Genomic DNA, 15,473 nt, shown 5'->3' on the forward strand with positions numbered 1-15,473 from the left:
AAGTGAATTTGTGCATAAATGAACATTCCTGACCATTTTGGCATAATTTCTGCATGTGTTATTGAAAACATAAATTAAGTGTAGATAGATTAAATATATTCATTTAGGGATAATTAACAGGGTCTCTCATTCTTTTAATCTCCTCTCATCAGCTTAGTCATCGTTATGGCCACCAGGTCAAATAGCACAGGAGGCACAGAACATAACGAAAGAAACTGGTTCAAAGTTAAATTTCCAGGAAACAAACACATTACCATGAACCCCAAAAACAAACAACAGATCAGATGGTCCAGCTAAAAGAAGCAAATAAGAGCACAGGGTAGCCACGCCATGGGTCGTCGGACCTGAAACTCCTGACTGCCCGATTCAGGAACCTAAACTACCAACAAAAGAACCGAAAACCAAACGTAAGCCAGTCCCAGCCATCCTAACCCTCATAAAGAGTAACATATAGCTATGCTAATGTTGTAGCTCCCTTGGACCAAACACAGACTGCTGCCACCAGACTGGAAGAGAGACAAAAAGAGTTCACTGGGGCCCTTTTCAATGTTGGGAGGCTCGTCAGGCCAAACGAGCTGCAGCTTGGGCCAGCCAGGAAATCACCAGGGCAATCAAGGCTCTGCCAGGCACCTCCGGAGCACTAGAGAAAAACAGGTTAAAGGAAGAGCCGTGATGACCAGAATAGTGGGAGCTCATAACAGTCATATACAAATGTCAGTACACCATTTAATTAAAAACATCACGAAAGAGTAATAATGTCATAAAAATGTGATAGTTCATCCAAAATGGCTGCAACAGTTGATCAGACATAGATCATCATATTGTTTTTAGACCTCCTACACTTTCATAATGTATCTTGACTAATCAAGTCATTGATTAATGTGAACTCTGTGTTACACAAGCCCACGTTTCATAATCAAACTGTGGGACCACCTCCCATGTCCCTGTTTACCAAACTCCCACCCCCTCCTTATTTATGTAAGCTTTCCCTCTGCTTGTTTTCGAGGTGGTCTTCCTGCAGGACTGTTCTGTTCTGGTTTTGCTGTGGTATTCAGTTGTTCTAATCATGTCTGTTCAGTTTTGTTTAGCTTTGCTGGCTCTTTCTACGCTGGCTGCTGCATCCGATCCAGACTGTGAAGAACTACTTAAACCTCTGGAGGATTCAAGCCAGGTACGTTGCCCTCAACATCTAGATAAAGTAGAATCCAGTTCTTTGATTTAAATAATAATACTCAATCTAAACAAATTATTTTTGTGAATTAAAGGAGTTTTAGGGAGTTAACAGATACATGTTGTACAGTTAAACCCTCAGATTTATGATATTGGTCTGGGGTCCAACATCTCATGCAAGGTTTTATCAGGGTACATGTTTTATAATGTTTAATTTGTACATCTGTGTCTAGGTGTATGGAGAATGGCTGTTCTATGCTGGAACATCAGACAACAAAGTGCTCATGAATGAACTTCAAACTGTCAATAGCTCCTGGATCAAAGTCTCAGACATACCTGACAGTGATGAGATGACCCTTCAGTGGGGAGACAGAGTGTGAGTGTTGATCATCTTTTGAAAATGAACGTTAATCCTTTCGGGACAATCAATGCTGACCTCTTCTTACAAGGGCTGGACAATGTCATACTGGAGAGCTTAATTTCACCTTCTCTACAACCTCCATCAACGTGACATGTACGTAAACGATAACACATGTTTTCATATATGCTTTAAACCACAGTAACTAGAAATAACAATATGTTAATCTCCTGTTGATATCTCACAGTTCACTATAACGGCTCCGATGTTGAGCATGCCGGGAGGTACCTGGTTTCTGCCCCTGACTCCATCGTCTGGATAGGCTCAAACCCACAGGATGCGGAAGCCAGAAAAGGCAGAAGCATTTACCTCTTCAGTGAGTTCACAGTGAATTTCAGCCTTTCTTGTTACGTGTTGAACTCCAAAACTGAATATTAGCACTGAATTGTCACTCTTCCTGCTCGACAGCCAAGTCTGGGACATCGGGTGATTCTCAACTGGAAGGTTTCAAGAAACAGGCTGCGTGCCTCAACTTCCCGACCGAACTCGTCTTTGGAGGGACCACAGGTAAGATGCTGACCCACCGCTACACACACAACAGTGAGGAGTACTGTACTGCATGTGTGACCTATTCAGGCATTAATGGATGATTCCATCCTTCTGTTTCAGACCTGTGCCTTGGTGAGAAGTCGGCTGCCTCAGATGTAACAGGGGAAGAACAATAGGGACCTGAAATCACTCAATGAGCCAAATGTGTATTCAAGTATGCTCTCTTAGATGTGTGCAGTAACACAGATACGCCTTGATAGATGTGAAGATGACGCCCTTGTTTCATCCTGAAGGGGTTTTAAATGTGACTCAGGTGGGATTCCAGCTTGTTTTAGGTTTGTCACTGTCTGAAAACAAGTAGCTTCTTAGCCTGCTGAAGTTATTCATGGTGCCAGACTTTGTAGATGAATGCATTAAAGAAAACTGAATAGGCTGACTTCACACTGAATATCAGACGCATAGATCATGATGGATACTATTTGAATGCCATTTTTCTTTCATGCATGTAAAAAAATGTCCAATAAAAGGAAACATGTTGGCATGTGAAAGGGAGATACAGTCCGTTCTTAGTTGGGGCTGGTTTGCTAATCGTGTTGGTCAAAGTCAAAGTAGGACAAATTACAACTGGGAGTCCCGAAAAGAATGCAAACACATGTTGGGGATGTAGCAGGAGCAGATTTGGTTATCAACAGCTAATTGTTAATGTCAATATGATTATCGATATTAATAATTATATTTAATATATTATCATGATATAATCATGAATAAACGGGGCACCACCCTGGGATCAGGGAAAAGATAACCTAAAACTGTATTCAGTCTCAATATAAAAGGTTTTATACTCACATGCCAATCATCGTGACCATTGGCATAGAAGTACAAAACCAATCGAACAATTAAAAAGGCGTGAAATTCAAGCACTAGCCTTCACAACCTGCTGTTATCCAGTGACAGTGCGTGTGTGCGTGTGTGTAGAGAGAGAGAGAGAGAGAGAGAGAGAGAGATATGGCCGGGCGCGACCACCAGATGGAGCTATTCCTTACAGCGTTCAGGGGCGAAGCCACTGACGCCAGATGGAGTAGCGAGAGAGGGAGAGATGGCCGGGTGCAGCCACCAGATGGAGCTATTCCTCACAGTGTTCAGGGGAAGAGCCACTGATGTCCGATAGGTTCGCGAGAGAGAGAGAGCGAGCGAGAGCTGGCCGGGTACAGCCACTGGATGGAGCTATGTCCTTAGCGTCCGGAGCCGGAAACAGCTGGCGGAGGATACATGTGGGGCGGTGTATGTGTGCGTGTTTGTGTTAGCGGTACAAAAACAAAGAAAGGGGGAGAATGCGCACGCAATATTCTAAGGCTCAGGAGGCGTGTTACTATCACACGGGAGCTCGTGAATGAACCGGTGTTCATTCAGCGGGACCGGTCTTTTAACTGATAGTAGACGCTTACTGAGCTCGCAAATATGGCTGAGGTTAGTCAAAAACACCGTTACAGAAATCAACCCAGCGGCGTGGGTACACAATCAGCATTCAAATACAACAGCACAGAAAGCAACGGACTTGGCGGTCCGTGATCAAAACTTAAAACACGTTAACAAGAATTACAAGCATATCCTACACTATCAAACTTAAGTCTCTGCCCAGTCTATTAGCCTCTTACTGGTGTCGTTGCGTCGGTTGCAAGTCCGTCCCGGCGATGGCGGGCGGCGGTAGTTCTTGAGTCCCGGCGGCAGCGGGGGCCGTGATGAGTCGGCTGAGTCCAGACGAGAGCGGGGCGCTTTCCCTCTCGTTGATCAAACTCTAATAAAGAAAACAGTTCGTGTTTCTTCCTTCCACGGGCGACAATATAATCGCGGCTTGGCGATTTGGTCAGCTGACTTCAGACAGGAGCTGGTAGCTGGAATGCAGGAACCGGTTTGGTCTCCTGTTGCAGCGGTTTGCTTCCTGTTGCAACGTGGTGTTGCGATGGAAGAGCCTTGGCCTCCTGTTTCAGCGGTGTGCTGCGGTGGCGGAGCCACCTCCTGTTGTAACGCGTGTTACGGTGGGGAGAGGGTTGGAAGCGGTGTCTTAAGATGGCGCCGGTTTATATAGCTCACGGCTGCTCCCGGGGACCCCCTGGGGTACCTGTGGTTGTCAGCCAATAGGGCACCAGTTGTGTGATGTTGCACTTCGCACCCAGGTGAGAAGTGAAACTAAAATGGCAGTTGTAGTTTTTTTATCTCCTTTGTTCCTTTGTCCTGACCGCATGTTAGGGCTTTTGTAGCATTGTGTAGTCCTAATGGTGAGGTCCCAACACACAGCTACAATACACATCACAAGGGCAAAGGACAGCTCTAGCTAGTCAGAGGAAGAGATTTATACTTATATATCGGTGAGAACTAAGGGCATAAACTTAGGAAAGGTTTATACAATAAATACAAGTTTACATTCATTATTTTAAAATACAAAAGCATATGAACAAAAATACCTTTGAATATAATATAAAAAAATACTTTTTTAGCTCCTGACCCTGCCAGCCCCTAGCAAGACTTTTTATAACTCAAAGCACTTGTTATGTGACTAAAATGTGTGTTAGGAGAGTCGCAGATGGAAACACCAAGCAGGACAGCATCAGTCATGCAACTCGCTTCTACCTCAACACTAATTCTTTCCTGTTGTCTACTTGTCCGAGGGCCCCTTGAAGGATGGAAACAAAACCTTTTACATGGCTGTGAGAAACTTTTGCAGCCTTTTCAGAAGTTGTCGTGCACTGTGTGTGGCGGCTTCCCTGAAAGATGAGATTGATGGTGGCTTTTCACCTTATTTTTTTTAATCATCAAACAGTAGTTAAACTTCCTCTCATGTCATTTCTGCAAAAGGAAACTCAAATCTCTCCCTGACTCAATATGTGATGAGAATCAGTACATACCAACTCAATGTAGTTTGTCTGTGTTATATAACATGGCATCAAGCTGTTGTCAGTGCACATTAATAAAGAGTCAAACACACACACACACACACACACACACACACACACACACACACACACACACATGATTTACATATTGGAATATTCTGTATGGGGACTCAAATAACCTCCATTTACTGTATCTTTGAAGATGTAATGCAGATCTTTATCTGTAGCCCCAAATTGAGAAAAACCCCACAAACTAACAGTCAGAAGGTACCCACATACCCAACACATGAAACATCCACAAAGCTTAACAGTCTTTACAGACCAGATCTTCTAGCTATAGGGCCATGACAGGAAATTGTAATTGATATTTTAATATTACCCAATATTAAACAAACTCTAAACACATTGTTGACTTTTGTCATCACAATGTTCTTGTGTCTGGCCTTTTGACTTTTTTTTTGACGGAGCCGGCCAGCTGATTCAGATCAACATCTGGCAAAGAGTGTGTTTGCTAAGCACAATATTAGAGAGCTGACATGTCCTTGATTGGCCGTCATGTTTGACAAGAAGCACATGAAGCATGGAGGCATGCTATGTAAGTTCTCACCTTGTGTGACTCTGTGCATGGGGTTGTCGTTGCAACTGAAATACCAGTTTAGTCTAGTGCAGGTGAGAGTTTGGCAATGAAATACCAGTAGACATAATATGCAAATCGGAAGATCTTTTAATGCTGCAGCATGAGCCATTCCCAGTGCGACACAGGAATGACTGAAGAGTGACTGTTTCTGTTGGCACTTATAATGCAGTTGTGCTGCTAAAAACGTTAGCAGTGCCACTGTGTCAGCCTGGCATGCCTGTTCACTTTCTGAAAACCAAAGTGAATTGTCGACCTACTGCATAATTTTACTCTTGCAAGGATGTTTTAAGACCTTTTGTCTCAGTAGCCCACCGCGGCTCTGGTGTGTGTCCAAGAACGACTTGTGACATAATTGTGTGTGGATCAGAAACCAATGGAGCTCTGGCATAAACCGCGTTGTTCTCTGCTCTCATATCCCAAACAAATTGCAAGACCGCTGGTTGTTTTTCTTGAGGTGCCTTTTTACTGGAAAGATAGGTGTGCAACAAGGTGAATCTGGACATGCGACAACTCCATGCTCCATGACCAATCCAAATACTGGAGCTACCCCAAAATAAATGATCACCAGTTAACAAATCTGACTCATATCCTCTAAGCCAAGTCAGAGCGAAAAGAAGTGTGGTGTTCTACAATGATTCATGGTTGGTTGCCTGCACAAGTACCCAAAGACCACGTTTGTTTGTGGGGCAGTGAAGCATCTTTTATTCTCTCATTTCTGTTGGTATGTTTGTAGTCCTGAACCAATCCTGTCCTCACCTTGTTCAAGGAGGAGGTGCTTAGCCTCACCTCCGTGCTGCTGCAAGGTTAGCGACAGCAGAAGCGGCCTTCTTGGCATCCGAGTAGGATAGCTGTAACGCTAAGAGTAAAATAACACTCCTAACTTCCAAGACTGACAAAGAGTCGTTCTGTGGGTGATGTGTGTGAACTCTGAGAAGCTGCCAGAGGACCGGACATTTGCCGTTAGAGGGAGAGAGTGAGGACCAGGAGAGCCCTGGACCGTTGGAGAGAGACTGTAGCTGCTGTACTTGAACACGGTTCGCCGCCACATGTGCCGCTGCAACTGCAACTTGCCCATTGCCCTTCCCCCCAATCTTCATCTCTGACTGTGGTGGACTTGTGAGTACACTTCTAACTCTGCACGTGCTTTTTGTTTATGCTGGCTAAACCCAGTGAACTGGCCCCTTTGTTTCTGGCCTCAACGCTCACAAGCATCGACCGGGCCCGCAACGTTTTATTTGCGTGTTATATTTGCAAAGGTGATACTTTCTATATATTACGTGATAACAGGTTAACGCAAACTTGTATTTTCAAGGGGAAGTTACAAATTTTGTGTTTACTTCTAACCAGTTATTGGAGGCACCGCCAAGTTATTTTTTATCACTAACCCAGTTATCACGGGTACAAAGCGCCATTTTAAGACAAACTCAGGCCCCGTCCCATTGTACTACAACACCCTAATTGTTTAGCAATTAATATTTATTAGCTACATGGGACTGGGGTTACATAATATTTCCAGCTTTTAAAAAGATTACAAACCACAGCGGCCCAATTCACAAAAAAGGTCTTATGGGAAGAGTGAATTTGTGCATAAATGAACATTCCTGACCATTTAGGCATAATTTCTGCATGTGTTATTGAAAACAAATTAAGTGTAGATAGATTAAATATATTTATTTAGGGATAATTAACAGGGTCTTTCATTCTTTTAATCTCCTCTCATCAGCTAAATATTGAGTCATCGTTACGGCCACCAGGTCAAATAACACAGGAGGCACAGAACATAACGAAAGAAACTGGTTCAAAGGGAAATTCCCAGTAAATCACCACATTACCATGAACCCCAAAAACAAACAGATCAGATGGTCCAGCTAAAAGAAGCAAATAAGAGCACAGGGCAGCCACGCCATGGGCCGTCGGACCTGAAACTCCTGACTGCCCAATTCAGGAACCTAAACGAAAACCATACGTAAGCCAGTCCCAGCCATCCTAACCCTCATAAAGAGTAACATATAGCTATGCTAATGTTGTAGCCCCCTTGGCCCAAACACAGACTGCTGCCACCAGACTAGAAGAGAGACAAAAAGAGTTCACTGGGGCCCTTTTCAATGTTGGGAGGCTAGTCAGGCCAAACGAGCTGCAGCTTGGGCCAGCCAGGAAATCACCGGGGCAATCAAGGCTCTGCCAGGCACCTCCGGAGCACTAGAGAAAAACAGGTTAAAGGAAGGATCAGAGCCGTGATGACCAGAATAGTGGGAGCTCATAACAGTCATATACAAATGTCAGTACACCATTTCATTAAAAACATCACAAAAGAGTAATAATGTCATAAAAATGTGATAGTTCATTCAAAAATGGCTGCAACAGTTGATCAGACATAGATCATCATATTGTTCTAAGACCTTCTACACTTTCATAATGTATCTTAACTAATCAAGTTATTGATTAATGTGAACTCTGTGTTACACAAGCCCACATTTCATAATCAAACTGTGGGACCACCTCCCATGTCCCTGTTTACCAAACTCCCACCCCCTCCTTATTTATGTAACTTTTCACTCTGCTTGTTTTCGAGGAGGTCTTCCTGCAGGACTGTTCTGTTCTGGTTTTGCTGTGGTATTCAGTTGTTCTAATCATGTCTGTTCAGTTTTGTTTAGCTTTGCTGGCTCTTTCTACGCTGGCTGCTGCATCCGATCTAGACTGTGAAGAACTGCTTAAACCTGCGGATCGAAGCCAGGTAAGTTGCCCTCAACATCTAGATAAAGTAGAATCCAGTTCTTTGATTTAAATAATGATAATCAATCTAAACAAATTATTTTTGTGAATTAAAGGAGTTTTAGGGAGTTATTGGTCTTTAAATAAAATTGAATTAAACTGAGTGAAGCTCCACTATCTGGGGTCCAACATCTCATGCACGTTTTTATCTGGGTACATATTTTATAATGTTTAATTTGAACATCTGTGTCTAGGTGTATGGAAAATGGCTATTGTATGCTGGAACATCAGACAACAAACTGCTCATGAATGAATTTCAAACTGTCAGTAGCTCCTGGATCAAAGTCTCAGACATACCTGACAGTGATGAGATAACCCTTAAGTGGGGAGACAGAGTGTAAGTGTTGATCATCTTTTGAAAATGAACGTTAATCCTTTCGGGACAATCAATGCTGACCTCTTCTTACAAGGGCTGGACAATGTTATACTGGAGAGGTTAATTTGACCTTCTCTACAACCTCCATCAACGTGACATGTACGTAAACGATGTTTTCATATATGCTTTAAACCACAGTAACTAGAAATAACAATATGTTAATCTCCTGTTGATATCTCCCAGGTCACTATAACGACTCCCTTACTGAGTATACCGGGAGGTACCTGGTTTCTGCCCCTGACTCCCTCGCCTGGATAGAATCAAACCCGAAGGATGTGGAAGCCAGAAAAGGCAGAAACATTCACTTCTTCAGTGAGTTCACAGTGAATTTCAGCCTTTCTTGTTACGTGTTGAACTCCAAAACTGAATATTAGCACTGAATTGTCACTCTTCCTGCTCGACAGCCAAGTATGGGACATCGGGTGATTCTCACCTGGAAGGTTTCAAGAAACAGGCTGCGTGCCTCAACTTCCCCACCGAATTCGTCTTTGGAGGGACCACAGGTAAGATGCTGACCCACCGCTACACACACAACAGTGAGGAGTACTGTACTGCATGTGTGACCTATTCAGGCATTAATGGATGATTCCATCCTTCTGTTTCAGACCTGTGCCTTGGTGAGAAGTCGGCTGCCTCAGATGTAACAGGGGAAGAACAATAGGGACCTGAAATCACTCAATGAGCCAAATGTGTATTCAAGTATGCTCTCTTAGATGTGTGCAGTAACACAGATACGCTTGATAGATGTGAAGATGACAACATGGTTTCATCCTGAAGGGGTTTTAAATGTGACTCAAGTGGGATTCCAGCTTGTTTTAAGTTTGTCACTGTCTGAAAACAAGTCGCTTCTTAGCCTGTGGAAGTTATTCATGGTGCCAGACTTTGTAGATGAATGCATTAAATTATGATGGATACTATTTGAATGCCATTTTTCTTTCATGCATGTAAAAAAATGTCCAATAAAAGGAAACATGTTGGCATGTGAAAGGGAGATACAGTCCGTTCTTAGTTGGGGCTGGTTTGCTAATCGTGTTGGTCAAAGTCAAAGTAGGACAAATTACAACTGGGAGTCCCGAAAAGAATGCAAACACAGCTACAATACACATCATAAGGGCAAAGGACAGCTCTAGCTAGTCAGAGGAAGAGATTTATACTTATATATCGGTGAGAACTAAGGGCATAAACTTAGGAAAGGTTTATACAATAAATAGAAGTTTACATTCATTATTTTAAAATACAAAAGCATATGAACAAAAATACCTTTGAATATAATATACAAATATACTTTTCTAGCTCCTGACCCTGCCAGCCCCTAGCAAGACTTTTTATAACTTAAATGTATGTTAGGACAATCACAGATGGAAACACCAAGCAGGACTGCATCAGTCATTCAACTCGCTTCTACCTCAACACTAATTCTATCCTGTTGTCTACTTGTCCGAGGGCCCCTTGAAGGATGGAAACAAAACCTTTTACATGGCTGTGAGAAACTTTTACAGCCTTTTCAGAAGTTGTCTTGCACTGTGTGTGGCGGGTTCCCTGAAAGATGAGATCGATGGTGGCTTTTCACCTTATTTTTTTAATCATCAAACAGTAGTTAAACTTCCTCTCATGTCATTTCTGCAAAAGGAAACTCAAATCTCTCCCTGACTCAATATGTGATGAGAATCAGTACATACCAACTGAATGTAGTTTGTCTGTGTTATATAACACGGCATCGAGCTGTTGTCAGTGCACATTAATAAAGAGTCAAACACACACACACACACACATGATTTACATAATAGAATATACTGTATGGGAACTTAAATAACCTGCACTTACTGTATCTTTGAAGATGTAATCCAGATCTTTATCTGTAGAGAAAAAACCCACAAACTAACAGTCAGAAGGTACCCACATACCCAACACATGAAACATCCACAAAGCTTAACAGTCTTTACAGACCAGATCTTCTAGCTATAGGGCCATGACAGGAAATTGTAATTGATATTTTGATATTACCCAATATTAAACAAACTCTAAACACATTGTTGACTTTTCTCATCACAATGTTCTTGTGTCTGGACTTTGGACTTTTTTTTTTGACGGAGCCGGCCAGCTGATTCAGATCAACATCTGGCAAAGAGTGTGTTTGCTAAGCAAAATATTAGAGTGCTGACATGTCCTTGATTGGCCGTCGTGTTTGACAAGAAGCACATGAAGCATGGAGGCATGTTATGTAAGTTCTCACCTTCCCAGTGGAAACCTACGTGATGTCAAAGATGTTGTAATGTCCATGTGTGTGTGTGTGTGTGTGTTTGTATTGTTTCTGCCTTTGTGCCTGTGTGTGACTCTGTGCAGGGGGTGTTCAGATATTGAAAGTTGCAGGGGTCTTGCTTTTCAGACTCTGCCAGCTGGCTGTTATGTAATAGGATAAATAGGACAAGTCCTTGCTGACTGGATTTTAAAGTGATGGTGTGTGTGTGTGTGTGTGTGTGTGTGTGTGTGTGTGTGTGTGTGTGTGTGTGTGTGTGTGTGTATGTATGTGTGTGTGTGTGTGTGTGTGTGTGTGTGTGTGTGTGTTTGAGGAGGCTCTCGCTGGCAGGATCCCTGACATTAGCGCTGCTCTCTACTATAGTCATACACACATACTATCATACTCTCTCACAAACACTACTATAGTTACACACACTTACTACTATAGTTACACACACTTACTACTATAGTTACACACATTTACTATTATACTCTCTCACAAACACTACTATAGTTGCACACACTTACTACTATAGTTACACACACTTACTATCATACTCTCTCACATACACTATTATACTCAAAATTACTAAAACAGGAAGTTAGTTTGTTTAAACAGGAAATAGTATAAAGCCTCATTCCTTGATTGGTGCACAGCTCTGGGAGCTTACTGCTAGCTAAATGGAAGCTGTGTGGGAAAACTGAAATCAAGCAGGCAACTTTATAAGTCCCCCCCCCCCCCCCCCCCCCCCCCCCCCGGAGAAACATTTTAATAGATTTCATTTTAATGCATCAATTTGGTGAATTTTGAGAACCAAAATATGACATTAATTACTGACCAATTTCTTACAAACTGCTGGTACTAATACAAAATGTTGACATACTAAATGGGGTTGAGGAGTTGACGCATTCAAGAAAAGATGAAAACAAAAATGACTAAAACACAGTGCTGAGCCTTCCAGGGTTCCCTAATTAGTTTTCACTGAGGGCCAAATTATGTCCAGGTTGCCAAGTCGAGGGCCAAATTGTCTGTTTTTTTTCATTGGATCACTAAACATTATTTTATGTGCAAATGTTATTATTGTTGCTGCTATTATTTGAAGTATTATTATTACCAGTGGTAGTTGGTTGTAGTAGCAGATAGTCGTAGTAGTCATAGTTGAGGGACAGATAAAAATGTACGCTTGAAGGAAAATAAGTCCAATATCAACGATGTATTTATTTGAATGCTCCTGGAGAATATTTTGATCAACAACAAAAAACAACAGCACTACAGCAAGTGGTGCACAAGAGGAAAAAATATTGTGGAGTTTAAAACAGTGGAGTTAATGATTTTTGTTAGCAGCGTCTTGCTTTTGTCTTGTAATTTGCAGACGGTCCCTGCGCACTCGCCCGGCTGCCGGCTGCGCATAGAGATCAATGTTCTCCGTCCAGACCAGACGGCTTATTTATGTAAAAAATCTGTGTTTTGGTCCTTGTAGCTCGTAGTCTATGATATTACGGTGGGGAAGAGGCATCATTTGTGTTTGAAAACGTTTCTCTTCAGATTTATTGATCCCGAATCTGTGAATATATTTCCAACTTTACAGAACTCTTTATTTCAGCAGGTTATTGCATAGTGTCACTGGGTCCGCACGGGCCGGACACTTTGCTCTTGCGGGCCGGATTGGGGATGGCTTATACTATTAGTTTATTATGACTATTATTATTATTATTATTAATATAAGTGGGTGACTATTCCTCAGCCTTTCTTGGTGTTTTGGTTTTGACATACCAAAACACCCTGTCAAACTCGCGCAGCTAAGGGGGGTCGGCGGGGGGGACGCCTTGCCATGGCGACGGGGGAAAACAGAACGTTGATGAACCAAACCAGCCGCGAGGATTTCCCCTTATAATAAACGCTGCTGCCCTCCTGTTTAGGCCTATCATTAGAGCCGCTAGTTAAGTCCATTCAGTCCGCCGCATTTCCACATCGACCGCGCTACGTGAGGGCTGTTGATTACGGTTCGAAATTTCCGACATTGTGGTTATCACATCGGAACGGGTTAAAATGTTATTTAAAAGTCCAATTGCCTCATTGACACGGTCCCGGTCGACCATTTTCACATGTTAACATCATAGACTGTATACATCCATGCAAATTGGTCATCTTAGAGGAGGCGGGACATTGTCCTTGAGATCCCGCTGGAGAGACACATCCGGTACCTACACCCGTGATGAGCCAATCAGAAACTGAAAATTCAAGTTGACTTCCGTTTCAATCAAACTCTCTCACACATACTACTATACTCACACACATCACATATTATTCTCTCATACATTCACTATTATGTTGTTCCATCCATAATAGCGTGTAAGAGAGTATGATAGTATGTGTGTGTGACTATAGTAGTGTTTGTGAGAGTATGATAGAAAGTGTGTGTAACTATAGTAGTAAGTGTGTGTAACTATAGTAGTGTTTGTGAGAGAGTATGATAGTAAGTGTGTGTAACTATAGTAATGTTTGTGAGAGAGTATGATAGTATGTGTGTGTGACTATAGTAGTGTTTGTGAGAGAGTATGATAGTAAGTGTGTGTAACTATAGTAGTAAGTGTGTGTGACTATAGTAGTGTTTGTGAGAGAGTATGATAGTAAGTGTGTGTAACTATAGTAGTAAGTGTGTGTGACTATAGTAGTGTTTGTGAGAGAGTATGATAGTAAGTGTGTGTAACTATAGTAGTAAGTGTGCGTGACTATAGTAGTGTTTGTGAGAGTATGATAGAAAGTGTGTGTAACTATAGTAGTAAGTGTGTGTAACTATAGTAGTGTTTGTGAGAGAGTATGATAGCAAGTGTGTGTAACTATAGTAATGTTTGTGAGAGAGTATGATAGTATGTGTGTGTGACTATAGTAGTGTTTGTGAGAGAGTATGATAGTAAGTGTGTGTAACTATAGTAGTAAGTGTGTGTGACTATAGTAGTGTTTGTGAGAGAGTATGATAGTAAGTGTGTGTAACTATAGTAGTAAGTGTGCGTGACTATAGCAGTGTTTGTGAGAGAGTATGATAGTAAGTGTGTGTAACTATAGTAGTAAGTGTGCGTGACTATAGCAGTGTTTGTGAGAGAGTATGATAGTAAGTGTGTGTAACTATAGTAGTAAGTGTGCGTGACTATAGTAGTGTTTGTAAGACAGTATGATGTAACATATGAGAGCAAATATGAATTATTTCCTAAACGGCCTCTCATAGGTTTGTTCCAAAGATAGGAAGATTTTGGAGGAGAACTTGTGTAAGTTCCGCTGCTGGTTTCTTCGCTATCTGTGTCAGAGCAAGGGGAAGCTGTGTAGCTGTTACCGCTGTCTCTCAGTGGAGCTTGTCTTAAGGACTTTGTGTCCGCTGGTAACTGTTCCCATCTTCTGCATGGCGGGGGAGTCGTATTTTCACTACAAAAAGAGTGGGAGTCGGAGAAGCCTGAATCACACTGACTGGACGAGTCTGCTGAGGGAGGACATTCTGGTTTAAACTTCAACCACCTGTTCTTGTAGGACACAAACTGGGACTCTGCGGTGTGCAGGCCCTCTAAATAATGCCTGGCTCTCATGTCTGCTGCTTGAGCATCGTGGAGGCGACAAGCACTTTGCTCCTCTAGTGCTACCACTTTTTCCTCTAGGGTGGCTTTACTCTGGACCAAGAGACAGATTTGTTTGTAGAAAGTCATTAGCAAGCATTTTAACAATGGACCCTTGGATGATGTTACTACATCAGATCTGCTGTTCAGTAACAAGTTGATCTCCTCTTGGCACTCACTGAGGTTTAGTTTCTGCAAAAACTCAGAGTAGCCTGTCTGAAGGCTCTGTGCCACAGATCAGATGAACTGTTTGCAGGGGGTCTCCATTGTGTCTGGAGAGAAAGGAGGGGGGTTATGCAAATCACCTGATAAGGTGACTGGCGCTTCTCTTTTAGAGAGGTCAGCTTCACCCTCTAATGATTCTATACAGCAACTCAGACTCACTGTAGGCTGCTTACTTAATTCTTTGCCAAAGGCACGCTAACTGAAATGCACGGCAGGAACAGTTAGGGAATTATTTTGAAATTTTTGACTCGAGCTAGAACCCGTGGTGGAAATAGCAAGGTACAATTTCAACATTCACAGAGTTGGTACACTCTGTGGCTCTATTCTCTGTTCTACTTCTAGTAAAGGGAGAATCCTGTGGCTTCACTTGTTTGGTGTTAATCGCAAAAAAAGAATGTATTTGTTGTTATGCTGATGTGGGTGCACAGGTGAGAGGTTTCAACCTGTGACTTACAGTGGAGATGTTACTACTCTTCTACAGCTGGACTGTAAATGAGGTGTCTCTAGCACCTCTGGTGAGTAATAACAGTGTTATAACGTGTCTTAGTATCCCTAAGGCTGTGTAGTTGTTAGTATTGTTGTTAAACAATAAATGGCTTATCACAACATGCTGTGCAACCCTCCACTGTATTTGCTTGGCAAATAGTAACA

The 15,473-nt window shown here is 42.3% G+C and overlaps 1 protein-coding gene across 3 annotated transcripts; it reads left to right on the forward strand.

Annotated features, from left to right (window-relative positions):
* Nucleotides 1-980: 980 nt before the first annotated feature.
* Nucleotides 981-9,649, forward strand: LOC311022955 (uncharacterized protein). 3 transcript variants are annotated; one of them, XR_014598160.1, is made up of 7 exons: nt 981-1,171; nt 1,404-1,546; nt 1,620-1,684; nt 1,776-1,904; nt 1,997-2,095; nt 2,198-2,358; nt 2,426-2,625. XR_014598160.1 is itself a non-coding variant. In XM_084024585.1 (6 exons), exons 1-6 carry the CDS (start codon nt 1,067-1,069, stop codon nt 9,412-9,414), a joined length of 597 nt encoding a protein of 198 aa, XP_083880711.1. In that variant the 5' UTR covers nt 981-1,066; the 3' UTR covers nt 9,415-9,649. The 3 variants fall into 3 exon arrangements, 2 of the variants coding, with proteins under 2 accessions (XP_083880711.1, XP_083880710.1); XM_084024585.1 differs by lacking the exons at nt 1,404-1,546; nt 1,620-1,684; nt 1,776-1,904; ... (1 more) ...; nt 2,198-2,358; nt 2,426-2,625 and adding exons at nt 8,572-8,714; nt 8,788-8,852; nt 8,937-9,065; nt 9,158-9,256; nt 9,359-9,649; XM_084024584.1 differs by having other exon boundaries at nt 2,198-2,625.
* The last annotated feature ends 5,824 nt before the right edge of the window (nt 9,650-15,473 follow it).

The sequence above is a fragment of the Eutrigla gurnardus genome (assembly GCF_963514095.1).
Source record: "Eutrigla gurnardus genome assembly, chromosome: 13".
In the NCBI taxonomy this organism is placed as follows: Eukaryota; Metazoa; Chordata; class Actinopteri; order Perciformes; family Triglidae; genus Eutrigla; species Eutrigla gurnardus.